The following is a 27,148-nucleotide window of genomic DNA, read 5'->3' as shown; positions in this document are numbered from 1 at the left end:
TTGCTCACTAGACAGCTGGCAGTAAATGATCTAAATAGTACTTTTTGTTCCCTAATCATCTCATGCACTCGATGGAGGACTCCTCCCCTCTCCTCCACTGATCTGGGATCTGCCGGCTGAGCCTCTCTTCTTCATCCTCACAGCCCTTCGTCTGGCGGCGACCATGTCCAGGACGGAGGAACGAGCCATGGGGAAATATTTCTTTGTCTAACATTCGCCGTACACGTGAGGCAGTGAAGACGGAAGGATGGATGCGTGCGGCGGCGGACCCAGAGGAGTCTCAAATTTTGTGTTGGACTTACATGCGTGACCAGGTAGTTGACACACACCCCAAAAAATTACTTACTTGAAAAATTCTTGTTTTATTTGATCAAAAATGTATTACAGTGTAGACAAAACATATTTAAAAAGTTATTGAGGACATTAGAAATATACTTATTTACATAGCTTGAATTAATTATTACCTTACTCACGTGTAAACATTAGCAAAGCAATTCATTCAATTGGTACAAAACAATATATAGTTGTAGAAAACAATAATAAAACTAATGTTTTCAGATTCATGACAGATGTTTTAGTTGTTCCCAAAATATATATCATAAATATATATTGTTTACCTTATTTTATTAATACAATGAATAATACTGGCAAAGGTACAGTTTAGATCTTGTTGACGTCAGTGCACAAAAATTTAAAAATCAAGTCAAAATATTTATAATGAATGATTTGTGTGTTTATGCATTTTCAAACAAAGGCAATCTAAAGAATATGCACATAAAACTGTCTAAATGTAATGTTTAAAGATGACACAATGTGTTTTTACTTTGTGCAGCATATAAATAAAACATTTGTCATGTTCATTTTTAAATCAAGTGGTCATCAGCTAAAAAATTAATTATTTTTCCAAAAATTGAATAATTAACTGAAAATACTTTGTTATTATTTAACTACAATAGTCCATTATGTAAAGAAAACAATATTTGCAAAGACAGTATTTTCCGCATAGTGATAACAACCACCATGCACAGTGATACTATCCTTCATATTTACAGTATATTTATGTATAAATGTAATATTTTTTAAATTAAGATAAATACAAAATTGAATTTTATACGGCACAAGTGATATAAAAAAATCTAACCACCCATGTAGCTTAATAAAAACCTAGAGCAAACCCATCCTTTTCACCATCAACAGCATTATATTTCAGATACCAAAGGGAGTTACTAAGGATCAGCATACAATACAGTTAAAATGACCATATGATATATTAAATTGATGAGGGATGTTTTCTTCTTGCTACCCGAGGCGAGGTTGTCCCGATAAATAGAAAGCCTCAAGCCTCTTAGTGGGTCTTTACACCACACTGCTGCTAATCTCCTACAAACCAAATAAGAGCATTATTATATTAACAGATCATTCTGTCTACCATAATGCTAATAGTATGCACTAGTAAGTTACACTCAAATGTGGAAAGTAACCAAGTACAAATACTTAATTGAAGTCAGTTTTTTTTTTCAGGTACATGTTAGGGCTGTCAAACGATTAAACATTTTAATCGAGTTAATTACAGCTTAAAAATTAATTAATAGTAATTAATCACAATTCAAACCATCTATAATATATGCCATATTTTTCTGTAAATTATTGTTGGAATGGAAAGATAAGAAACAAGATGGATATATACATTCAACATACGGTACATAAGTACTGTATTTGTTTATGATAACAATAAATCAACAAGATGGCATTAACATTATTAACATTCTCTTAAAGCGATCCATGGATAGAAAGACTTGTAATTCTTAAAAGATAAATGTTAGTACAAGTTATTGAAATTTTATATTAAAACCCCTCTTAATGTTTTCGTTTTATTAAAATTTGTAAAATTTTCATTCAAAAAAATAAACTAGTAGCCCGCCATTGTTGATGCCAATAATTACACAATGCTCATGGGTGCTGAAGCCCATAAAATCAGTCGCACCCAAGCGCCAGCAGAGGGCGACAAAACTCCCAAAAACACAAGTAACAAGTGGACATTGCTCTGTGCTGTCATTTTAATCTGTTTGAGCGGGGCATGTGCGTTAATTGCGTCAAATATTTTAACGCGATTAATTTAAAAATTATTTACTGCCCGTTAACGTGATAATTTTGACAGCCCTAGTACATGTACTTTGTTAGTTTTTGAGATGACTCCCCCCCTGTAATATAATGACTTAATGTATAATTTTAGTTTTTTGCAAAAAATTCGGATGTCATCCTTGGAAAAATTACAGTATACAGTATATCTTTATTTTTTTCCATTTTTGATTGATAACAACTCGTAGGGATGTCCCGATCGCATATTTTCGCACCAGAGTCTGAGTCGCCTGATTTTAGAGCTGTCCCAACTACATCGATGACGTAAATGCTTCGAAGAGCACACCATCCCGTCGACGGTTAATAAAGGGTTAAAAAAATGTTTGCGTGGAAAGTTGAGAATGGGGGACGCTCGGGACTCAAGCGGGGAAAGCGGCACAAAGCGCACCAGAGTGACCAAAGCATGGACTTATTTCAACGAAACAAACGCTGTCGTCTGCAGGCTCTGTAATATCAAGCTTGCATACCACAGCAGCACATCGGCTGTGAATGAACACCTGAAGCGCCGTTTCCCAGGTATAATTTGGAAGATGACAGGAGACAACATGCTGGCTGATTTTCAGTGTTGGGAATAACGCCGTTATAAATAACGCCGTTACATAACGGCGTTATTTTTTCAGTAACGGGGAAATCTGACTAATTATTTTTTCCGCTGTTACAACGCCGTTACCTTTACTGACGGTCAAAAGCGGTGCGTTACTTACTTTGAATAAATTGAAGAAACTACCAGTCGTAGCGAGTCTACTCTGCTCTATTTATTTGTCATCCAAGACTTGGGGTGCGTTCAGGTTCATGGCAATTAAAATAGTAAACACAAATAGCCTACCTTTGCAAGAAAGACGGAGTTGCCGTTTGATATGGTCATAATGTGCAGGTCCTCCACCCATCCACAGCAAAACTGTTCGTAGCTTTGTAGCGATGTGTAATTTCGGAATCGCTGAGGAGTTTAGTAACATACCCCAAACAATAAATACAGCAGAATGTCCATTTCGCGTAATTGTGGAAGCCTGTCGATATCTTTACTCCATTTGTCTTAGTTAACATTGTTCACATCCTCAAGTTTTATCGCATCTGTTCTTCGCCTTAGTAACGAGTCTGTCTCTTTATTGAACTTGCAAGTTAAAGTTTAATGTCCCGCGAGCCAGACCTGCTTCCAATATGGCTGCGTTGTTGTCAAATCTCACGTGATCCCCCACTCTGTGACGTAAACGCTCGAGCCTAATTACGCACATACTTCAGAGCCGGTGTTTTCACACACAAACAAAACAGATGCAGAGGGATATGATGGCAGAGCATTCAGAGGAAAATTTTTCCTTTACGAGGTGGAGATATAAACACTATTTCAAGTCGGTCGAAATTAAAGGAAAGAACGTGCATGTAAAGTGTAATTTATGTCCCAGGGCAAAGCTTTTGTGGACATCTGTGGTAAGCAATCCAATGTTTATTTTTGTTGCACTTCAAGTGTAGGATAAATCTGTTGCTGGTGAGGTGTAATAACTATTACAAGGTTCTATAACACAACTACCTGTCTGTTCTTCTCTATTCAACTGACTCGAATACTGCTCAGAAAATTTCAAATTCTTTGACATACAACAACAACTTTTTAAAGTAACGGAAATAGTTACTTTCCCTAGTAACTAGTTACTTTTATATAGAGTAATTCAGTTACTAACCCAGTTTTTTGGAACTTTTTGGACGAAGTGGTGAGTAACTATAACTAATTACTTTTTTAAAGTAACGTGCCCAACACTGCTGATTGTAACTCCATATGACAACATTTTTTATTGACGTTGCCTTTATGTGGGTCGTACGACAGTGTATTAGCGGCTAATGTCTGGCCAATATAGCTGAATAAGCAGCTACGTACGTGACATAGTGTGTTGCTGCCTCCGTTAAAATCAACAATATTGAAAGCATATTGAGTTTTAGAATCTGATTTACAAATGAGGAAATTCTTATTATTTTGCTTCATCTACATCAAATTATAATCGATAGACAAATTTATACTAATGCTTTGTCGTAGCTCCCACAAAGGTACATGTATGTAAAGTGCCTAGCGGCTTACAGTTACATCACCTCTACGTAATAATGCAAGTTTTTTTCTCAGAGTAATATTACGACTTTAATCTCGTTCTTTTTTTAAAAAAGAAAAATATTTATTTGGTACTAGTACTCTGTCGTAGCATCGTATCAACGTGCATCATTAAAAAAAAATTTTCACGTACTTCACTCCAGTGATATGTGGCATTTTTTCATCTACTCTACTGGTGCTTCATTGAGTGAGTCTACTCAAATCCACTCACGCTTTGACGCTCACGCTGCTGAGAACAGCCTCTCACTTACACAATGAGTTGCTACAGCGCAGTTTAGCAATGATTGACACATTTGTGCCTTCACTGGCAAGATCAAAGCTACAAACCTATCAATCATCGTTAACTTTAAGTATCAAACGCAAGCTGGACAGTTAGCCGCCCTGCTTTGCAGAAGGAGGGGTGAAAGGCTGTGGCGGTGTACGAACATGAAGAAGAAAAACATAACTATAGATTTATAACTAAAAACCCGATCCTTTTTACCCGATTCAGGTTCACTAAAAAATGTCATGTTTAGCTCGATTTCTGATCATGTGATCTGATCAGGACATCCCAAATAACGAAGCCTACAACACAACTGTATGTAAACATTTTGGTCACTTTAGTGGTACTTGGAGAATCAATTATTGATTTTGGGGCGTGGTACAAAAATAAGCTGAGATAATGTGGATGCGCTAGAGTGCACAACCTTTTGAAACTGGAATGTTTTTAAAAATGAACCAATTACGAGTACATATGAAGGTGTGTTTAAAGCAGAGGTCTCAAAGTTGTGTCCCAGTGGCCAATTGCAGCACACAAGCTAGTATTTTGTGGCCCCTTAGTTTATGTCTAAGTGTTTGTGCAGACTTGTTTTAATTTTTAATTTTATCACTACTGAACAAACTAGCACAGCTCAGGCTAATGTCTGTTTTCTGCATTGTTTGTCAATCTCTTAACCCAATTGCCACTTACTATTAGACAGGCCCCCTCACTTACGGATTTTAAATCACGCCTTAAAACATTTTATTTTTCTTGAGCTTTTAATGTGCAATGACAGTTTATGACCTCGTCTTTTATTTATTTTATTTTATGTGTTTGTTTTATCTTTCAAAGTTGACTTATTTTGCTGTGTTATGCTATGTAAAGCACTTTGGTCTCCTTGGCGGATTTTTAAATGTGCTATACAAATAAAGTTGATTGATTGATTGATTGATTGAATTGAATTCGTTAGCCAAAGTTAAAAATTGTCCAGATAGTCTTTTAACCCCTTCAGATCCACATTTTTTTCTGGTGGGGGGAAAAAAAATCTGCTGATTTTTACTCTACTCAAACACCAGAACAAAGTGCAGTTTTTTGGTCGGGGATATTTAATGCTCTTGTTGGTTATTTTTAATGTTATTGTTAATGTGTTTTTGATGAGAAATGAGCATTTTACGTTATCCTTTTCGAAGTTGCATTTGGTCAGCCGTTTTCAAAGAGCCAAAAAAAGCAAAGAGGGCGTGCCAAACCTCATGATTTGATTTCAATGACGCGTCATGTCCTTCAGCAGCATGCTTTGGTCTGAACCCTCTTAAGATCAAGTATTTGCTTAATTTTAATGGATATAAAATTTTAAATAAGAAACAAAAATTGATAAAAACAGTAAATATTCTCTTTTTTAAATTGTTTTAATGATGTTTAAAAAAAAAAACAAAATTTAAAGTAAAATTCATTTTTAAAGGGACTTCACAGAATTAGTATTTTTTTTTACTCAACACTGACACCTCTGGCTGAAGTCGTAACTGCAGCTCGTGAATGACAAGCATGATTGTTCGAACATGGACAAAAAGAAACAACCGTTTGGCCCATCAAATCAGCACTGGGAATGTAAAAAGAGTTAGTCGAAAGTCATAAGTGGGTTAGGAAAGTGGGTTTTAAAAGTGTTTTTGCCAAGCGGAGACAAAGCTGCTGCCTCAGGGACGTGGACAGGCGTGTTTTCGCCATAGTGGTCGACTCAAACCCTCTCCATTAAAAGTTAAAAAGCCATTTTGGGCGGTCTCAGCTAAAATGTTGGGCTCTGTGTACTCATCAGGGCATTGGTACAGCATGCAGAGTGTAGCAAAGTATTTTAAATTAACTAAAAAAATCCTGTGTAGTCCCTTCAAAATTTAAAAAAACAAATGCTTGTTTTGATTTTTTAAAAATTCTATCATCACATTTTGCATATTTGGTTGAAATTTCATTTAGAGAGAAACATGAAGTCGATGGGTATGATTTTATTTACGCAAGCTGCATGAAATGATGTGGTGGGCCAATTTGGAAATTTGCAGAATAGATGTCTACAAAACAAGTATGGAGTGTATACATTATCTTAATAGTCACATTGTAGTGAGCGTTTGTTGACATGTGCAATGATGTAATGCTCTCTAGTTTACCTTTAGCCACAGTGGCTAAAGGTAAACTTCTGTCAGTGTCATTTAATGTAGTGGGGGTGGGGGGGTGCCCTGTGTTTGTTAACTCCCTGGCATTAGCGCTAATCGACACGTATCTGCACGTGTTACAACCACGGACTGAAGCAAGTGAGTCCAAAAAAATGCTGACAATGCTTTGTACAAATTTAGGGGAATAATATCTACTGTACATGCAGTACTTATACTTAACCAATCTGTAAATTTTTTATGCTGCTGAATGCATATTAGGAACTCGGTATAGGGCAGCTATGATGCAAATTGGTCAAATTATAACCATAATGTAAAGATATTCTTTTGTTGTTGTTGTTTTTTTCTTATTGTGTTATAATCCTTTCATAATTCGAACATTCAGTGCCAAAGACATAGTTTTATGTCAGTGTGGGTGCCTGAGGATGCTGTAATGTCAATTCCAAAATTGTAGAAGGTCTGTTTTTGACAGCATATCAAGAGACATTGGTTTTATACAGTATGTAGAGTGTAGGTGTCAAACTCGAGGCCTGGGGGCCGGATCCAGAGCACAAAATCAGTTTGTACGGCCTGCAAAAGTAAAACATGTGCATCTACTTCAAATGTTTTCATAGCATTTCATCTTTGATGGAATTTAGGAGGAATGGAGGAATGATGGAGGAATATGTAAATAAGTGAATATTTACATAGTTTTTTATTTTTCATATAAAATTAAAAGATTTTTTTTTAATATTTAAAAATAATGAAGAGAATTTTTACTGTTTTTCCTTTTTAATTTTATAATTAAAAAAAAACCGAATATATACCAGTACTTTAAAGTAATATTTTTAGTTAAAAAAAAAAACTTCTAATAACATGCAAATAACATTTTTTAAATATATATTTTTTTAAAGTAAATAAATAAATGAACTATTTTTTTCAATTCATTTAAAAATAGCATTTACTGTGTCATATTTCATTAAAAAATGTAAATTAAAAAAATATAAATGAAAAAATATAAAAGAGAATATTTGTTATCAAGAGGCTACAAAATCTTTGCCAACAATTCATCAACTGAAAATAGTTGTTGATTCATTTGATCATGGATGAGTTATAAATTAATAAATCAATCACGGCAACCCTAGTTGTGAGACATAGCGGCTCTATGAAGGATACCATAACTACAGTGGCATGAAAGAGTATCTGAACCTTTTGGAATTTCTCACATTTCTGCATGAAATCACCATCAAATGTGATTTGAGCTTTGTCAAAATCACACAGATGAAACAACTGTTTGCATTAACTAAAACCACACAAACATTTATAGTTTTTCATATTTTAATGGGTACAGTATGCAAACAATGACAGACGGGGGGGGGGGGGGGGGGGGGAATTAAGTAAGTGAAGCATCACATTTAATATTTTCTAACCCCCCTTTGGCAGCAATAACTTCAACCAGATGCTTCCTGTAGCTGCAGATCAGTCTGGCATATCGATCAGGACTAGTCTTAACCCATTCTACTCGACAAAACTGCTGTAGTTCAGTCGGATTCCTGGGATGTCTGGTATGAATCGCTATCTTTAGGTCATGCTACAGCATCTCAATAGGCTCTAGGTCTGGACTTTGACTTGGCCACTCCAGAACGTGTATTTTGTTCTTCTTAAACCATTCTGATTTACTTCTGTGTTTTGGATCATTGTCTTATTGCAGCACCCATCCTCTTTTTAGCTTCAGCTGTCTGATAGACGGACTCAGGTGTTCCTGCAAAACATCCTGATAAACTTGTATTCATTCTTCCATTAATGATTGCAAGTTGTCCAAGCCCTGAGGCAGCAAAACAGCCCCAAATCATGATGCGCCCTCCACCATGCTTCATGGTAGGGATGAGGTGTTGATGTTGGTGAGCTGTTCCATTTTCCTTCCACACATGACAATGTGTGTTACTCCCAAACAATTCAACTTTGGTTTCATCAGTCCACAAAATATTTTGCCAAAACTTCTGTGGAGTGTCCAAGTGCCTTTTTGCGAACATTAAACAGGCAACAATGTTTTTTTTTTTTTTTAAGACAGCAGTGGCTTTCTCCATGGAGTCCTCCCATGAACACCATTTTTGGCCATAGTTTTACATATAGTTGATGTGTGCACAGAGATATTGGAATGTGCCAGTGAGGCCAATAGGCCCCCACATGGTGTAAACCGGAAATACATCTCGCTGACGATAGCACCAGCATATTAGTAACTAGTTTAGATGTTCAATGTATTTCTAGTTGTTGTTTGTGTATGTTTCTTTTCCTTCTTCTCTTGTATTTCTTTTCTTCTGTCCCCCCATAATCCCTTCCTGTTCGCTGCTTTGTCATAATAAAAAGGTATTTTGAATGATCACAATGGGAGTATGTCATACTCTCAATGTGAAACATTAAAACTGTTCAGAATCTGGGCACTTAGACTTCCATTCTCTGTGTCAAACAGCTGAACAGGACAGGTTTTAAAAAAAAAAAAAAAAAAAAAAAAAAAAAAAGGAATGTGCCAGTGATTTCTGGAAGTCTTTAGCAGACACTCCATGGTTCTTTTTTACCTCTCTGGGTATTCTGCGCTGAACTCTTGGCGTCATCTTTGGTGGACGGCCACTCCTTGGGAGAGAACCAACAGTGCCAAAATCTCTCCATTTTTTAGACAGCTTCCCTGACTCTCAATTGATGAACATCCAGACTTTTAGAGATGGTTTTGTATTTTTCCAAGCTTTATACAAATCAACAATCCTTGATCGCCGGTCTCCAGACAGCTCTTTTGACCGAACCATGATGCACATCAGGCAATGCGTCTCATCAAGACAATTCTTACCAGGTGTGTGTTTTATAGTGGGCATGGCAGCTTTAAACCACTCATCAGTGATTGGGCACACACCTCAAGTAAATTGATTGGTAAAAATTGGTTTCATTTGCGCTTTAAGTCTTTATAGGCAGAGGGTTCACTTACTTATTTTCCCCTTCTATCATTGTTTGCATGCTATCCTCATTAAAATATGAAAACCTATAAATGTTTGGGTGGTTTTAGTTAAAGCAGACAATATTTTTATATCTGTGTGATTTTGACAAAGATAAAATCATATTTGATAAATAAATGCGAGAAATTCCAAAAGGTTCAGATACCTTTTCATACCACTGTACGAAATTATATGACCCACGACAAAGATGAGTTTACACCTCTTATGTGTCGTATTGTTCTCCTCCTCTTCCATATTAGACTGCCACCTGGTGACCAATGCCTGCATTTATACTGTAGCTAGTTCTACGACAACCAACAACAGTAGTTAACAAATCACTTTTTAAAAGCAACAGTCCAGACTGTGTGTTCTCAGAACGCAGCCCTTAACTATGTCTTCCCAAAGAAGCCGCTTAATGGACTTAACCTCGCTATATATTCACCCACCCATGCTGCCACTAGGGCCAGCGCAGACCTTTAAGCAGCGCTTATTTTAAATGCAAGGCTGACTGCTCACAAACAGAGAGCACGCTCATCCTGTTTAATGGTAAGGACATAAGGAGGGTGTATTTTTAGTGGGTGGATATACGTACAGTAAACTCACCCACACAGTGGAAAAGTGTCTATGTTGGGCAGACAGTAAAAAGGTGGTGCTAAGGCCTGTGTAGTACTTTTGTGACAATAGAATTTTTAAAATTGTGTCTTATTAGATTGTGTATCAAAATTTGTTCTGTCATTTCTGTCCTGGGCGGCCCACCTTGCGTTACTAACGGGACAATAAGAAGGAGCATGATGATTTGTACCTTTTGTAAAAAACAAAACAAAAATCTTGTAACTGAAGCAACTCTAGCCTAATGTATCACATACAGTGGGGCAAATAAGTATTTAGTCAACCACTAATTTGAAAATATTAGCATATTATATTGTCTCTCAACTATGAGAGCCAGAATGTGGGGAAAAAAAACAGAAAATCACATTGTTTGATTTTTAAAGAATTTATTTGAAAATCATGGTGGAAAATAAGTATTTGGTCAATACCAAAAGTTCATCTCAATACTTTGTTATGTACCCTTTGTTGGCAATAGCAGAGGCCAAACGTTTTCTGTAACTCTTCACAAGCTTTACAGCTATTGTATAAGCTTTACATCTTTTAATGGGACAACACTGACAAAATGACACTTTGACACAATGAAAAGTAGTCTGTGTGCAGCTTATATAATAGAGTTAATTTATTTTCCCCTCAAAATAACTAATAAAATATTGCCATTAATATCTAAACCCCTGGCAACAAAAGTGAATACACCCCATGGGAACTACATACATCCCTAAATGTCCAAATTGAGTACTGCTTGTCATTTTCCCTCCAAAATGTCATGTGACTCGTTACAGGAGTGCTGTCAGCATTGCTGCAGAGATTGAAGAGGTGGGGGGGGGGGGGGGGGGGGTCATTGCCACCACCATGCTTGACTGTAGGCATGACACACTTATCTTTGTACTCCTCACCTGGTCGCCGCCATACATGCTTGAGACCATCGGAACCAAACAAATTAATCTTTGGCTCATCAGACGATAGGACATGGTTCCAGTAATCCATGTGCTTTGTTGACATGTCTTCAGCAAACTGTTTGCTGGCTTTCTAGTGTACAGTCTTCAGAAGAGGCTTCCTCATGGAGTGACAGCCATGCACACCAATTTGATGTAGAGTGCGGCGTATGGTCTGAGCACTAACCGGCTGACCCCCTACCTCTTCAATCTCTGCAGCAATGCTGACAGCACTCCTGTAACGAGTCACATGACATTTTGGAGGGAAAATGACAAGCAGTACTCAATTTGGACATTTAGGGATGTACGTAGTTCCCATGCGGTGTACTCATTTTTGTTGCCAGGGGTTTAGATATTAATGGCTATATTTTGAGTTATTTTGAGGGGGGAAAAAAATGAACTTTATTATATAAGCTGCACGCAGACTACTTTTCATTGTGTCAAAGTGTCGTTTTTGTCAGTGTTGTCCCATGAAAATATATACTTAAATATTTGCAGAAATGCGAGGGGTGTACTCACTTTTGTGATGCACTGTAGATTGTTTTCCCGTATGATATTTACTGTACGCTGTATCTGTTAAATAGATTGTGAAAATTCTGTATGAAATACGTGACCGGGGGTAGGGGTGAGCGGCGCACTAAGGAATTTCATTGGACTAACAAAAATTGGACCAACAAATGGGCCGCTCGCCACAGCCCGAGAAACGTTATTTTTACTTATTTATTTATTTATGTATTTATTTATTTTAATCAAACAGCTTCACCGACAATAAAATGTGTGTCGGCCCACCAGGAAGTGCCCGGTACGCCTGATGGAAAGTCCACCTCTGCCTAGCGTACATACAGTGCTGCTCAAAAGTTTGTGAACCCCCTCAACATTTTGGAATTTTCTATTATTTCAACCTGATTTCCTAATCAATCAATTCAGTAGTTTTTTTTTGTTTTTTTAACAGTTGTGTTGTCGAGACTAAATTAAAAAGAGTTTTCATCAACTGATGTAGGTGCAAAATTGAACTGTTTGGTCACAACCAAAACCGCCATGTCTGGCGAAAAGTCAACACTGCATACCACCAAAAGAACCTTCTCCCAACAGTGAAGCATGGAGGTGGGAATGTCAAGATCTGGGCTTGCTTTTCATCCTCAGGACCTGGACAACTCCACATAGTCCAGGGAATCATGAATTCTGAGGAATATTGTCAAATCCTAGAACATAACCTGACGCCATCTGTTTTGAAGTTAAAGCTTGGCAGAAGGTGGATCATGCAACATGATAATGATCCAAAGCATTCCAGCAATACAACCAAGGAATGGCTGAAAAAGAAGAAGATTCGTGTTCTGGACTGGCCCAGTCAAAGTCCTGACCTAAATCCCATTGAAATGCTGTGGCGGGACCTGAAGCGAGCAGTTCATGCCAGACGCCCATCAAACCTCTCTCAACTGACTGCGTTCTGCAAGGAAGAATGGGCAAAAATCCCCCAAAGTAGATGTGAGAGGCTGATTAGTCACTACAGAAACCGTTTGGTTGAGGTAATCTCTGCAAAAGGAGGCGCAATATCCTATTAACTGAAGGGGTTCACATACTTTTGCACACATCATATCTGAGTTTTTCTTAAATCAACCACTTTTGTTAAATAAAGAATGACAATATAACTATTTCTTTTGTTTCAGTCCATTATTTGGAATGTCAGTATTGTGGATTTGGATATAACTTAACATTTAATAAGGTTATTTTAGTTTTTTTTACAAAAAATCTGACCATCGCTGTGGGGTTCACAAACTTTCGAGCAGCACTGTATCTGACATTCTTATTTTTTGTTCTCAGGCCAAAAGGGCCTTCACTGCATTATGGCAAAGGTCAACAGCGAAATCTCCTCCATGACAAGATGCCGCTTGTCCAGTGTCGCGTCTGATGAGGAGCTGGCCGTTATCGAAAATGGAGACAGCAGGTTTGTTTACATGTTTGTTACAAGTTCATACAGTTGTTAGCTGTTTCCCTAACAAAGGTGGGTAGTTACATGTTACATTTACTTGAGTACCTTTTTGAGAAAAACTACTTATATGAGTAGTTTTAGCACACCATACTTTTTACTAGAGATGTCCCGATCAATCGCCATAACGATCGATCGGGTCCGATCACGTCATTATCAAAGTATCGGAATCGGCAAAAAAATATCGGCCATGCCTTTTTTTAACATATATATATTTTTTAATTAAATCGTTTTCTAATTGTATTTAACGTTACAGACATAATATGTTACACTCATCCAGAGTCTTTAGTTTAGGCTTAAGGTAGGGTTATCAAATTTATCCCGATAACGGCGGTAATTATTTTTTTTAGAAATGTATCACGTTAAAATATTTAACGCAATTAATGCATGCACTGCACGACCCACTCACGCATTGTCACGTTCAATCTGTAATGGCGCCGTTTTACCTATATAGAGAGATATAAGGCAGCATAAAATGAGTAGAGTAGGCCTGAACGATATATCGTTTAAACATCGCCATCGCGATGTGCGCATGTGCAATAGTCCCATCGCAAGGACGTGCGATAGTTTTTTAATTTCATTTTTTTTAATCCACAAACGTTTGTTTTGAGGAAGGAGAGGGGAAAAAAGCGCACAGTTTCTCTTTCTCTCCAGCAAGTCATCGGCTCCTCCCCCTCCCCCTGCAACAGCGGAGTGGAGGGAGGAGGGGCCGAACAGCAGAGCGGAGGGAGGAGGGCCCGTTCTCAAAGTGAAAGCAAGCAATCAACACGTTGGAGGAGCAAGGAAGACTGTATCCAAAAGGAGTTTTGGAAGTATTTTGGCAAGAACAAGACTATAAGGGACAAAAAACAGCCCTGTCGACAGTGCCTCGCCATGGTTGCCTCAACAAGAAGTAATCTGTCAAACATGTGGGACCATTTAAAACGCAGGTATCTATGCATTCCTGCTACGAGCTCCCCATCAGAGGCTTTTTAGCACAGGTGGGAACATTGTTAAATGCCAACGTTCTTGTCTCAAGCCTGCTATAGTGGATAAACTAATAGTCTTGGCCAAAAACCTATGAGACCCAGTTGAGAATTGCTGAGCAAGGAAGGTGGACGATATGCAGACAAATACATAACACAGCTGAAGGAATGTCTTTTCTTCTTTTAATGTGACAGCTATCAGGAAGGCAGGAAATTTGGGAGTTAAAATGGTTCTGTTATTCATCACAGTTATTTGCAGTTATTCAGTTCAATTATTTACAAGTTCAATTGAGTTTGTTTCTTTTATATTTAAATTTATTGTAAACCGTATTTTTCAAATAACTATTTATAGTGCAGCTGCACATAAAGTTTTGATACTTAATATTTTTGTTGAAATATTTTTACAACTTTGTTGCCGTTTTGCAGTTTTATATTGTTATATTTTGTGTAAACAACTCAGGGGACTAATGCACTTGCACTTTTATTAGTCAGATTTAATATTTAAGTTCAAATATGTTGACAACTTTGTTGTTTAACTGAGGTTTTTATGTATTGTTATAGTTTGTGAACTCTTTTGTCATATTTAATATTTTTGTTCAAATATGTTGACAACTTTGTTGTTTTACTGAGGTTTTTATTTATTGTTATAGTTTGTGAACAACTCTTTTATTTGTCATATTTAATATTTTTGTTCAAATATGTTGACAACTTTGTTGTTATTTTACAGAAGTTTTTATTTATTGTTATATTTTGTCAAAAACTTAGGGGACTAATGCACCTGCTCTTTTATTTATCATTTAATGTATTTGCTGCTGTTGAAGTGTAAAATATTGTATTCAATAAATGATCTATTTTGTGCAGACATGACTTCCTGGATACCTTCATACAGAAATCTTCATCATTCACAAATTAAACGGTATTATATGAATACACTGTGGTCACGGTGTGTTATGTAAAGTATTTCCAAACAGCTATTCAAGTCATTTATTGAAAAATTTTTTTTTTAATATCGCAATATAATATCGCAATATATTGCAAACCTAAAAAAAATCGCAACAATAGTTTTTTCCAATATCGTTCAGGCCTAGAGTAGAGTGAATTTTGGCAGCCTTTGGAACCTTTTTTTAATTGTCTAAAGCCTTACAATCTCTCTCCCTACGATTGGAAATATCATGAGAAGCAATGTGGGGAAGCAAGGTAGCAATTGATCTTTTTCTTAACACCTTATTTATTTCCCAACGCAGAGAAGATGTATCAATTGGTAGCACTACGCATAGTCATGGTTCCACTTCCCATCATGCATTTGGACATGGCTACAGTATCATTTACTGAAAGCTCAACAAATACACTAGATGGCAATATTTAGTCACAATATACAAAGTCACAAGTCTTTCTATCCGTGGATCCCTCTCACAGAAAGCATGTTAATAATGTAAATGCCATCTTGAGGATTTATTGTCATAATAAACAAATACAGTACTTATGTACTGTATGTTGAATGTATATACAGTACCGTGCAAAAGTTTTAGGCAGGACACCTGCCTAAAACTTTTGCACAGTACTGTATATTTTTATTATATTATGTATATACAGGATATACTGTATGTATATGTTTTCCCCAAGTGGAAGCTTCCATGATCCTAATAAATTTGATCATTAAAAAATATATGTATACAGTACTGTGCAAAAGTTTTAGGCAGGTGTCCTGCCTAAAACTTTTGCACAGTACTGTATTCGTCCGAGTTTTATTCATGTTTTTCTCAATGCATTGCCAAAATGTATATGATCGGGGAAAATTATCAGGAATGATTGGAATTGAATCGGGAGCAAAAAAAAGCAATCAGATTGGGAAATATCGCGATCGGCAGATACTCAAACTAAAACGATCGGGATCGGATCGGGAGCAAAAAAAAAACATGATCGGAACAACCCTACTTTTTACTTTTACTGGAGTAGACTTGTGAAGTAGAAACGATACTCTTACCCTGCTACTTTTGACTCGAATCGTTATGTTTTACTCTTTTTTACTTTTTCTTTTCCCAGTGATGCCCACAGTGGCTCTACCAGTTTCACCAATGAGACGTCCCAACAATACCAATCAGACATAACAATACAGTCACATGACTACACACAATCTTACAGTCGCAAGTCCTATGATCACGCCGGCTTGTTCAATCAAGTGGCGTCTTTAAAGTATGTAAAGTAATTCACATAGAGCGTTGCCTTCCATGTTACCCAAAAGCCCGGACTTCAACCTCTCTTCCAGTTATTATTTTGCGCTGACAGAGCACGGAAAACCGGAGATGCGATCGTTTCAATTTCATGGTAGAAAATGTTTTATCCACCAGAGAGCACTCATGCTCTTGGGACAGGTGAAGTTTCATTTTTGTAGGTTTTTCTAGTCGTAATTTGGTGATTTTTGTGGATTTGTTTGGCCAAATACAGTAATGTAATAGTTTATTATCTGATAGTCTAATAATAATAGTTTATATAAATGACATGCTGAGCAAAAAAACATACCACTGTTATTATAATACATTCCAGACATTTCACTGAATACTTTTTTTTACTTGTACTTGAGTAATATGATTTTGAAGTATGTGAGTAAAATCTTCTGGCTATTCTATCAACCTCTGGTAAAGGATGCTATCATTCAGATGATCATCAAATGTGATTGCCTTAAAAGTTTGCTCAAAGGTTTTGGATCTGTGGACTAGTACATGATCTTGGTTTTCCAGATGTATGTTAAGCTTGAGGCATTGGCGGAGTATGACTTTTGTGGCAGGGGAGTCAAAACGTGTTGATGACCCTGAAACGCAGTGTCAGCAATAAAATTAACTTACAAGATATATGCTCCGATAGTAGCTTAGCCCATGCTCGTAGATACTGGCATCCCAGCTGTTTGTGTGTGTGCGTTTTCTGTCTTACCTAGTGAAGAAGCCGCATCCTTTTTGACTCAATATTCCAGCCAGAATCGGTCCTCAGAGGGTTTTGGCTAAGAAAAGGAAATGGCTGTCCCTAAGGTGCTAGTCACATGATGTATTTGAAAAATAATTTTGACCCATTATATACAGTAAATATTTTTTTTTCATTTCATTCATTTTTTTGTTTTATTGCTTTACAAATTTTATAGACAACATTTTACCGGCAAAGTCTTAATTTTAAATTTATATATAGGAAAGTCATTTACATGCAACGACCTTTTCGGCGACCAGGGGGGCTAAACCCCCCCCCCCCCCCCAATCTCCGCTTATGGTTTGAGCGTAAGACCTAAAAAAATCATTATGGATGCTAACATATAACCACGAGGCAGCACAATGCAAGAGGTAGACTGTGAGTAGCGTTACTGTCCACTCTTACCGAACGGACACCATGTTGGGAGGGGATACCGAATAGCCGAAATGGAGGAAGTGGGAACGTAGGAAAGATTATAACTTGTGTACGATTGAGGGTGCAATGTTTCACGCTACCAAAGGCTCAGATCTGTTGGCCATATTTTTTTTCCCAATCATCCGAAGGGCATAATTTGGTAGAAAGTTGTCTATGGAAGTGAGCAACATCTGATTTTCTGTGGTTCAACGTGTGAGAGAATTTTATTCATGCTTAAAACACAACCATTATACATCATATTTTGTATGCTTTTGTTATGCTTGCATGAGAACATTGTAGCATTAATCTGTTGACTGTGCCTCCCCATAGCCTTCACAATATGCCCAAATATGGACTGTCATGGACCGGTGCTCAAGGTCTCAGCTCAAAGATGTTTTTGTATGGAAAACTACCCAGGTTTGTGAGATGATGAGTTTCGTTTTTTAGTAAGTTTCGTTTCACGGTGGGCTTCGGTACCGCCCTTTCAACAGTATAAATGTCCAGCCTCTATTGTACTTCTTCGTACTTTCTGGGTGATCACAACTCCTGGCTGGGTCACATCGGTTTGTACCCAAGAGTTCTTGTCCATAAAGCCTTCGAAGAAAAGCAATCCATGGTTGGGGTCGTATTCATTTCTGTAATCGAGCTATCGAGGTAACACTTGTCTAGGAGTTCAAACTTGAGCTTCCCTGACACATCGGTGCCGAATTACAACTGGGTGAGAGATTGAAATCTGCACTTTTGAGTACTTTTGAAAGCAGTGCTCTATGTCATAGTTTTTTTTCACGGTGCTTTAAAGCCGCCATGTGATCGAACAGGCCGGCATGATAATAGGACTTCCGACTGTAAACTTGTGCGCTGCTTGTGCCTGTATTGTTACGTCTGATTGGTATAATGGAGTCAGTCCGCTCTGAGACCCCCAGTTTGGCCAAATTTCAAACTTGTCCTATATGCAGGTGTGATGCATCATTGGAAAGCTTAAAATCTCAATTTTCTGGGGGGAAAAAAATTTGAACAGGAGGCCATTTAAAAAAAAAAAAGTTTTTTTAAACAGCAAAACCCTAACTGGAGGCGAGAGCACGTGAGAGCAGAATTAAAGACGCCACTATTTTAAAGAGATAACATCGCGGACTTACCTTGTTTCGATCCATGTAGCATGTTTCACCGAGTGTCAAGACACAGCTGTGAATGGCCAAAGCTGGATTTTTGCGGGATTTTATGGGGGAAACATGATAAGATAACAAGGGTCGCGATGCAGAAATCGCAAACACAAGGAGTGGTTGAGATTTTCTTTTTCATATCGTTACCCTTTTAAACATTATTTTTCAATTTTTCTTTGTTTGGATCGATTATTTATCATGTAACATATCGGGTAAAATGCGACAGTAACAAAAAAAAACTACAATTAAGCGATAGTCATGAGGTAGATATTCGTGACTTTTTTACAGACGCCAAATTTTTCATTGTGACGTAATTTGTTTAAAAGTTAAAAATATGCGACTGAATATTTTTTTTTTTTTTTTTTTAAACTAAATGTTAGACATCAATTAATGATTCAAAGCTAAAAATGACAGACATTTTGAATAATAAATATAATTACTTAGCCTCTTTTTATGGCTAGGTTGAAACAAAAGCGGTTGCGCGACCTCTGTAAACGGGGGGTTTCAGGGTAAAACGGACAAATTAAAAATAGTTTGGGGGCTTACTGCGCCATGAATCTGCTATGGCAGCATATAGACATATTGTTCTATCAAACACAACAGTCGTTTTGGCTTAAAATACAGCAGTTTCTTTCAAAGAGGAGTGCAAGAGCAGAAACTGCTTTTTCAGTCGTCTGTGTTTTCCGCCGTGTCCAAACTGACAATCTTGGCAGAATTTGAACAGTCCTGATAAAAACAGTCCAATTTTGAGTTTTCCGCCGGTTTATGACGCTCGAGGTCGGTCGACTGTTAACATGAACACACACAACGAAGAAAGTTACACATATTCTGCGCTAAAATACATTTTGAACGCCTACTAGCTTATTGCTAATATGCAATGGTAGACCCTATGGTGTAAAAACTACAAGTAGATAAACACTGGCATAAACACAATTTAAAAAAAAAAATGTGAAAAGAATAGAGATTAAAAAAAAAATTCAAATAATGATTAAGCCGGATCGCCCGGTCTTACGTGATCAATTACTCAATGTCTTAAGAAAGTTCCGCCAAAGGTTCTCCAAAAGGGTTCTTGCAACATTGGGATCTGTAAGTGATGTCACCTAAATTAGGACTGAGTTGCGACATGTGAGATGAAACCGTTTTGAACATGAAATCCGATGCTGGTAGTTTCTTGTTGATCTTCTGACGTTGTCTTCCAGTCACAATTCCGAAAGGGCCCTATCTTCAAAGTCCAACCGAACTGTATTTACTGGTCCAGGAGCAATGGCCAGGTAACATCCTGATTATTGCCTCTTCCTTATGATCTGACCACCCCCTACATCACTAGACTAGACCAGTGTCACGTCCTTGTTGTCTCCGCTCTCTCTGACCATGTCTAGGCTCTCTCACTTCTTCTACATGCTGCGCAACTGGACCTTCCACAGAATGAAGCCAAAGGTACCAGAAAGAAACGATTCCTTCCTGGCACGCTTCCGGGGCCCTGAGCTCAAAGATGACTCCGGTTGCGAGAGCAATGTCCTGTCCCTGGGCCACAATGGACGGATGCACAGAAAGAAGTAAGTTTTAGCGCAGTAAAATTCTATCGAGTCTGCTACAAAACAAAGGGCTTGACTGGCTACGTTCTTCTTTCTGAAGTCTTGCCAGTAAGTGGCCGCTTGCTAATTACAACATGAATAACTGCAACAATACAGACAAGTAAGTGTGGATACTGGGTAGAATAATAAGTAGTACTCTAGAAAGATAGAGGAGCTAGTTACAAAGCCCTTACCATTACCGGTTTAGTCTGTTTTCCTTGTCTTGGTGGTTTGTTGGGTTGTACCAAACCTAAATGAGTGTTGAGAAGAATTTCTTCTCTACACGGGTTTATTTTAGATATATGATTATCTGAAGGATGGGTATGACCTGCACGAATCCTGCCAAGATAGTTCTCGACCTCAACCAGACCCTTCCTGCTATGCATAGATCTGATTCCGTCCTCAAGTCCCTAGACCCACCGTAGACTGATTAACAAAATTAAAAGCCCAAAGCTGGATTTTTTAGCAAAAAGGAAGATGATAAAGATTAGTTTCTTAAAGGGATTCTCTATTTTTAAGACAAGTAATTCTTAAAAGTTAAATGTTAGTATGATTTATAATAATTTGATATTAAAACCCCTCTTAATGTTTTTGTTTTAATAAAGTTTGTAAAATAATTTTAAGCGATAGGTCGCCATTCTTGTTACGTCGCAGTGCGTGACGTCACCGGTCCCGTTGCCGAAATTCCAGCGTGTCACACGTTAGCTTTCCCAACATGTTGTCAATTGTACCCTTCCTATTTGAACCCGATCTGAAAAGTGAAGAGCAGGACAGCACTGTCGATCATTCACAAGACGAGCTTCAGGAAAAAATGCGTGCAGCAAATACCTGATAAGAAAAAAGTTGGGCAAAAGTCTCAATGACAACAGAGCGAGAGAGCGTATGCTGTTGGGAACTCCGGTTGGGAGCTAGAGTGTATGCTGATTGGAACTCCGGTTTTATTAGCAGATATTCAAGGTAAGCATATTGCGTTTTCAAACTTATCCCAATATAGTTATGGAGATTGTTAGCATCCAGAGCTGTCGTGTGCTTTACATACAGTACAGGCCAAAGAGCACACCTTGTGTAATCCATGTCTTGTACATTGTAATGCGTGGTAGCTAGGATACATGTATAAAAGTACCAAAAAGGAGAGAAGCTTCCACTTATGCACATTTATTCACAAAAAATAATATTTCCACCTTGACCACTCTTCACTCGGGAGCTCAGCAGTGCACAAACACACGTTCCCTGACGAACTCCAACATTGTTGTGAGGTCCACGTCAGAGTCACTGTAGCGTGCCATAGTGCTTTAATTATTTAGTATGATTTGGGAAAACTCCCATGAAGAATAGTCAACATAAAAGATAGCAATAGTAATCCAAATCCGCGTTTTTTTACTCACTCGAAGATCCATGAATTAGACTGACCCCATGCCAATGTCGCAGCCGCGATCAGGCCGTCGATTCCACAAAATAGACTGATCTGAAAAGCCGCTGTGGGACAGACGAATCAAAAAAATGGACAGATCCGAAACCAATATTGCAGACGCGGTGGGACCGTCGGATCCAGAAAATAGACGGATCCCTTACTTGACTGAGGATCCAGGAAAAACGTCCGGGCGCCAGTTGTAACGCGTGGTGGGTAGGATACGTGCATACAGGGACCAAGAAGGGGGAGAAGCTTCCACTTATGCACATTTATTCACTAAAAATAATAATTCCACTTTGACCACTCACTTCACTCCCCTTGTTTCCATTTGACTGGAAATTGCATCCAAAAGCAGCACATCGTGGCATTTGACTTCGCGAGTTTAGGCAGCAATAAGCAATTGTTGAACACGCTACACATTTGGAAAGATCCCAGTTACGTCATCACTGCGAGCCCGCAAACCATGACGCCAACTAACGGTCAAAATATGGAGTAAATATTATAAAATATTGCCATTGATTTAACATTTTATGTGTTTCTAAAAACATATTTTAGTACAAGAGAACAATTGTGGTTTATTAGAGCCTACATGTATTTAAGTTAGAGGATCACTTTAAAAGACCAATCCTAATAGTATTTTCAGAACCCCACCAGTACCTCATTGGCTGTCCCTCATTGCCATTTTACCCCCATTAAAAGAACTAAAAGCCCAAGCTTTTGATCCTTAGCAAAAAGGAAGACAAGAAAGAGGAGATTAAAAAAGACGACAAGGACGAAAAGAAAGATGAGAAAAAGGATGAGAAAAAAGACGAGAAAAAAGATGAGAAGAAGGATGAGAAAAAGGATGACAAAAAGGATGATAAGAAGGATGATAAAAAGAAAGAGGAACCCCCGTAAGTACTCTCACAAAGATTTCATTGCGGAGTGATGATATTACTGAAAAATTCTCTGACAAGTTATAGTAAAAGTAAAGTAAAAGTTATTCTTAATGCAGGAAGGAGGTCTGGATCATGGACCCAGCTACAGACCTGTACTACAGGTGGCTCACAATCATCGCCGGCCCAGTGTTTTACAACCTGATAATGATTGTTACCAGGTATTTTACTTCCATATTCCAATGTTTGAAATGAAACTAAAAAGTTGTTCAACATTTTCAACTGACCTACCAGGGCTTGCTTCAATGAACTCCAGGACCGCTTCACAAAACTTTGGGTGTTCTTAGACTACACCTCAGACTTCATCTACTACACCGACACCTTTGTCAGATCAAGGACAGGTCAGTTTTCATGGCTTGGCTTGGATATCCAAAGCTGTATTTTTACCAATTAGCTGTTCTAGCATCGAGGGTCTAAATTAATCCACTATTTTGCAATTACATGAAGTATGCTCGAAACTTGTGTCTGTTCTTCAGGTTACTTGGAGCAAGGACTGCTGGTGAAGGAGGCCACGAAGCTGAGAGCCAAATACAGGACCACGTCGCAGTTCAAATACGACATGATTTCCATGATCCCCACGGATCTGCTGTTTCTGAAGTATGGATTCAACAACCCTGAGTTCCGATTTAACCGTCTCTGCAAAATATCCAGGTTGTTTGAGTTCTTTGAAAGGACTGAGACCAGGACCAGCTTCCCTAACATGTTTCGCATTAGCAATCTTGTACTCTACATCCTGGTCATTATCCACTGGAACGCCTGTATGTTCTTCGCCATCTCAAAGACAATCGGTTTCGGCTCGGACACTTGGGTGTACCCCAACATCAGCCATCCGGAACATGGCCGCCTTGCCAGGAAGTACATCTACTCCCTTTACTGGTCCACACTGACCCTTACTACCATCGGAGAGACACCTCCACCAGTCAGAGATGTGGAGTACCTCTTCGTCATTGCGGATTTCCTCACTGGCGTACTGATCTTTGCCAGTATCGTCGGTAACGTCGGTGCCATGATCTCCAACATGAATGCTTCTCGTGCCGAGTTCCAAGCCAAGATCGACTCCATCAAGCAGTATATGCAGTTCCGTAAGGTCACCAAAGACCTGGAGGCTCGGGTGATCAAATGGTTCGACTACCTGTGGACGGAGAAGAAGACCTGTGATGAGAAGGAGGTTCTAAAGAATCTGCCTGACAAGCTCAAGGCTGAGATCGCCATCAACGTCCATCTTGACACGCTTAAGAAAGTGCGCATCTTCCAGGACTGCGAGGCAGGACTTCTTATCGAGCTGGTGCTCAAGCTGGAGCCTCAAGTCTTCAGTCCTGGGGACTACATCTGCAAGAAGGGTGACATCGGCCGGGAGATGTACATCATCAAAGAGGGCAAGCTAGCGGTGGTGGCCGATGATGGCGTCACACAGTTTGTGGTGCTCAGCGACGGTGCATACTTTGGGGAAATCAGCATCTTGGGCATCAAGGGCAGCAAAGCCGGGAACCGAAGAACCGCCAATATCCGAAGCGTGGGTTACTCAGACCTTTTCGCCCTGTCAAAGGATGACCTGATGGAGGCGCTGACTGAGTACCCGGAAGCCAAGAAAGCCTTGGAGGAGAAGGGCAAGGCCATTTTGATGAAGGACAACCTGATCGACGAGGCTGTGGCTAATGCCGGAGCCGACCCCAAAGACATGGAGGAGAAGCTGACCAGGCTGCAGGACAATCTGGATGCCATGCAAACCAAGTTCGCCAAGCTCATGGCCGAGTTTACCTCCAGCCAGACGCGCATGAAGCAAAGGGTCAGTCAAATGGAGGCCCAGGTGAAGGCTGTCAAACCTGAGGACCTGTCGGAAGTGGTGGCCGACAAAGACAAGAAGGTTCAGTGAAGAAGGACTTTACATGGAGAGAAAACCTTTCGCATTAGAAGTTTTGTTATCTCTTTATACATCGGTCCAATCATGTACAGACAATCCCAATGAATGCTGCGAATAGCGAAAAGTAATTGACGGACAGACAAAAAGGTTTGTATTGTCAGTTGAAATTGTTAGATACGCAGTAATCCAGATCAAGGGGGGGTGTTGATGTTTCATACTGTATATATGAATGTATCAAATATTTATGTACGTTACATTAAGATGTCTCACTGTATTTGTCTACATCAGGGATGCCCGAGTCCAGGCCTCGATAGCCCCAACCAGCTTGTTTTCCATGTCTCCCTCCTTTAACACACCTGAATCAAATGATCAGCTCATCAGCAAGCTCTGCAGGAGCCTGATAATTATCCTGATTATTTGATTCAAGTGTGTTGGAGGAGGGAGACATGGAAAACAAGCTGGATAGGGGCTCTCGATGACCGGACCTGGGCACCCCTGGTCTACATGGTTGTTTTGTAGATAAAATAAAACTTTACAACATATTTCTTGCTGTATTTTACACTGTTGAATGGTATTATCCCTAAGGAAATGGTAGGCTAGCTAACTCGACGTTAACTAGTAAAGTTGCCTAGTTGACCGATCAGTTTACCCCAATGTAGTCAGCAGTTCTCAAAGAGGTTGCTGCAATCGATGCGGACCGAATCCAGGGTCAACTTCTTGAAGATCTGTGGTTCCACTGGGTTGGTACCCAAGGTCCATTCAGGCAGTGAATTTAGCGTCTCTGCAAATTCTTCTTCCTCGTTCTCTTCTTCAACCACGCCTTCCTTCTCCTCGGCCTGGTGTCTGTCTGGTGTGCGATCGTCAGTCGTTGAATTTGAGTCCAATGAGATTTGAGTTTGCTCAGAGCTATCCAAGTCGCGGGAGTCACTCTTTATGTAAATAGTGAGGGTCTTCCGAAGTATTGAGGGATTGTTTGATGGAGAGCCCGCCTCCTCTGTGTGCTGATTGGACAGCTCCTCCGGGCTTGTGATGATGCTGATGATGGGTTCTTCCTCCTCGGTTGCAACGGCTTCGCTCTGCTGGAATTGCGGCTTCATTTTACCCTATACCGTACAGCGGTGGTCTGGTTAAGAAGAAAAAACAGCCATAGACTTCACAATCAGTTGACGAGACAGCTCCTACAGGCATTGCGCCATAGCTTCCCGCAGGGGGCCGGGCCAGGCAGAGTGTTGTGGCAGCTTTCACTGCGATAAACTCAAACACACACGTGTTCTAACGCCGGATTTAGGTGGAAACGGAAACAGGACTAAAGTTTTAGTGCATACAAGCAGGCAGGAATGTCTCAAGAGTGATTTGGTCGAGGATCAAGATAGTTATTATATAAAATAGCACCATGCATGCACATTGAAACAGTGTGAAAACAATGAAATGAATGGAAAAATGAGCGCAACTTTAGCTCTAAATATTTACGCAAAATGAATGATAAAAATTAAAGATGATCGATCGGGTCCGATCACGTCATTTTCAAAGTATCGGAATCGGCAAAAAAATATCGGACATGTGTTTTTTTTAATATATATATATATATATATAATATATATTTTTTAATCAAATCGTTTTCTAATTGTATTTAACGTTACAGACAAAATGTCTTACACTCATCCAGAGTCTTTAGTTTTGGCTTAAAGTAGGGCTACCAAATTTATTGAGTTAACGGCGGTAATTAATTTTTAAAAAATTAATCACGTTAAAATACTTAATGCAATTAACACATGCGCTGCACGACCCACTCACGCATTGTCGCGTTCAATCTATAAAGGCGCCGTTTTACCTATATATAGAGCTATAGAGTTAAATGGCTACAGTATCATTTACTGAAAGCTCAACAAATACACTAGATGGCAATATTTAGTCACAATATACAAAGTCAAATTTATCATTTAAGAATTACAAGTCTTTCTATCCGTGGATCCCTCTCACAGAAAGAATGTTAATAATGTAAATGCCATCTTGAGGATTTATTGTCATAATAAACAAATACAGTACTAATGTACTGTATGTTGAATGTATATATTCGTCCGAGTTTTATTCATTTTTTTCTTAATGCATTGCCAAAATTTATATCATCGGGAAAAATTATTGGAATTGAAACGGGAGCAAAATAAAGCAATCGGATCGGGAAATATCGGGATCGGCAGATACTAAAACAATCGGGATTGGATCGGGAGCAAAAAAACATGATAGGAACAACCCTAATAAAAATGGATGATAACTGCCCGTTCTTTTTTTGTTTTTAACCAATAATTTAGACTCTTTTATGTTCATATCTATAGAAATTCTGGGATTTACGCATTTATTTGCAAGAGTTTTCAACTTTAAAATTTCTTTGTTTTGTGATGGCCGCCATGTTGGATTTGTATCCATGCACAATATAACTTTACATTCAAATAATCAGGTAATATTCGGCCAACTGCCTGTTTTTTTGGCAAGAAACCACAAATTTAGACATTTCTGCGTCCATACAAAAAAAAAATCGGCTTTTACGCGTTTTATTTTATGTAACATCAATCTAAAAACGACGAGGGCCAGAAAGCCGGCAAGACGTGCTGAGACAATAGCGACATGGGAATTCGACCTAAAATGCAAAATTTGCTAGTGTTGAGTAAAATTAAGAAGATTCTGCTGTGTTTCTGATGTGAAAATTGAGTGATTTATTTGCTGTTGAAAAATGATATCAAAACTGCACTAAATGAAAAA

At 38.6% G+C, this 27,148-nt stretch overlaps 2 protein-coding genes across 12 annotated transcripts in view; one reads left to right on the top strand and one right to left on the bottom strand.

Annotated features, from left to right (window-relative positions):
* Positions 1-165: 165 nt before the first annotated feature.
* On the top strand, positions 166-25,923 carry LOC130919191 (cyclic nucleotide-gated channel cone photoreceptor subunit alpha-like). Of its 7 annotated transcripts, none has more exons than XM_057841703.1 (9): positions 166-314; positions 12,951-13,074; positions 19,810-19,881; positions 20,035-20,166; positions 20,246-20,305; positions 22,324-22,488; positions 22,590-22,691; positions 22,765-22,871; positions 23,007-25,922. In XM_057841703.1, the coding sequence occupies exons 2-9, from the start codon at positions 12,974-12,976 to the stop codon at positions 24,401-24,403; spliced, it is 2,136 nt and encodes a 711-aa protein (XP_057697686.1). In that variant the 5' UTR covers positions 166-314; positions 12,951-12,973; the 3' UTR covers positions 24,404-25,922. The 7 variants fall into 7 exon arrangements, with proteins under 7 accessions (XP_057697686.1, XP_057697682.1, XP_057697689.1 ...); XM_057841699.1 differs by having other exon boundaries at positions 19,990-20,166; XM_057841700.1 differs by lacking the exon at positions 166-314 and having other exon boundaries at positions 11,759-13,074; positions 19,990-20,166.
* il12rb2 (interleukin 12 receptor, beta 2a) overlaps positions 24,747-27,148 on the bottom strand; it is a 36,677-nt gene continuing 34,275 nt past the window's right edge. For 2 of the 5 annotated variants that reach the window (XM_057841694.1, XM_057841695.1), the window contains exon 16: positions 24,747-25,494. In XM_057841694.1, the coding sequence (XP_057697677.1) occupies positions 25,051-25,494 (444 nt within the window). In that variant the 3' untranslated portion in view covers positions 24,747-25,050. Of the gene's footprint in view, positions 25,515-27,148 lie in introns of all 5 variants that reach the window. The other 3 variants (XM_057841696.1, XM_057841697.1, XM_057841698.1) reach the window with 3 other exon arrangements.

This window comes from Corythoichthys intestinalis, chromosome 7 (assembly GCF_030265065.1).
Source record: "Corythoichthys intestinalis isolate RoL2023-P3 chromosome 7, ASM3026506v1, whole genome shotgun sequence".
Classification (NCBI taxonomy): Eukaryota; Metazoa; Chordata; class Actinopteri; order Syngnathiformes; family Syngnathidae; genus Corythoichthys; species Corythoichthys intestinalis.
This window is presented reverse-complemented; position numbering and strand designations above follow the sequence as displayed.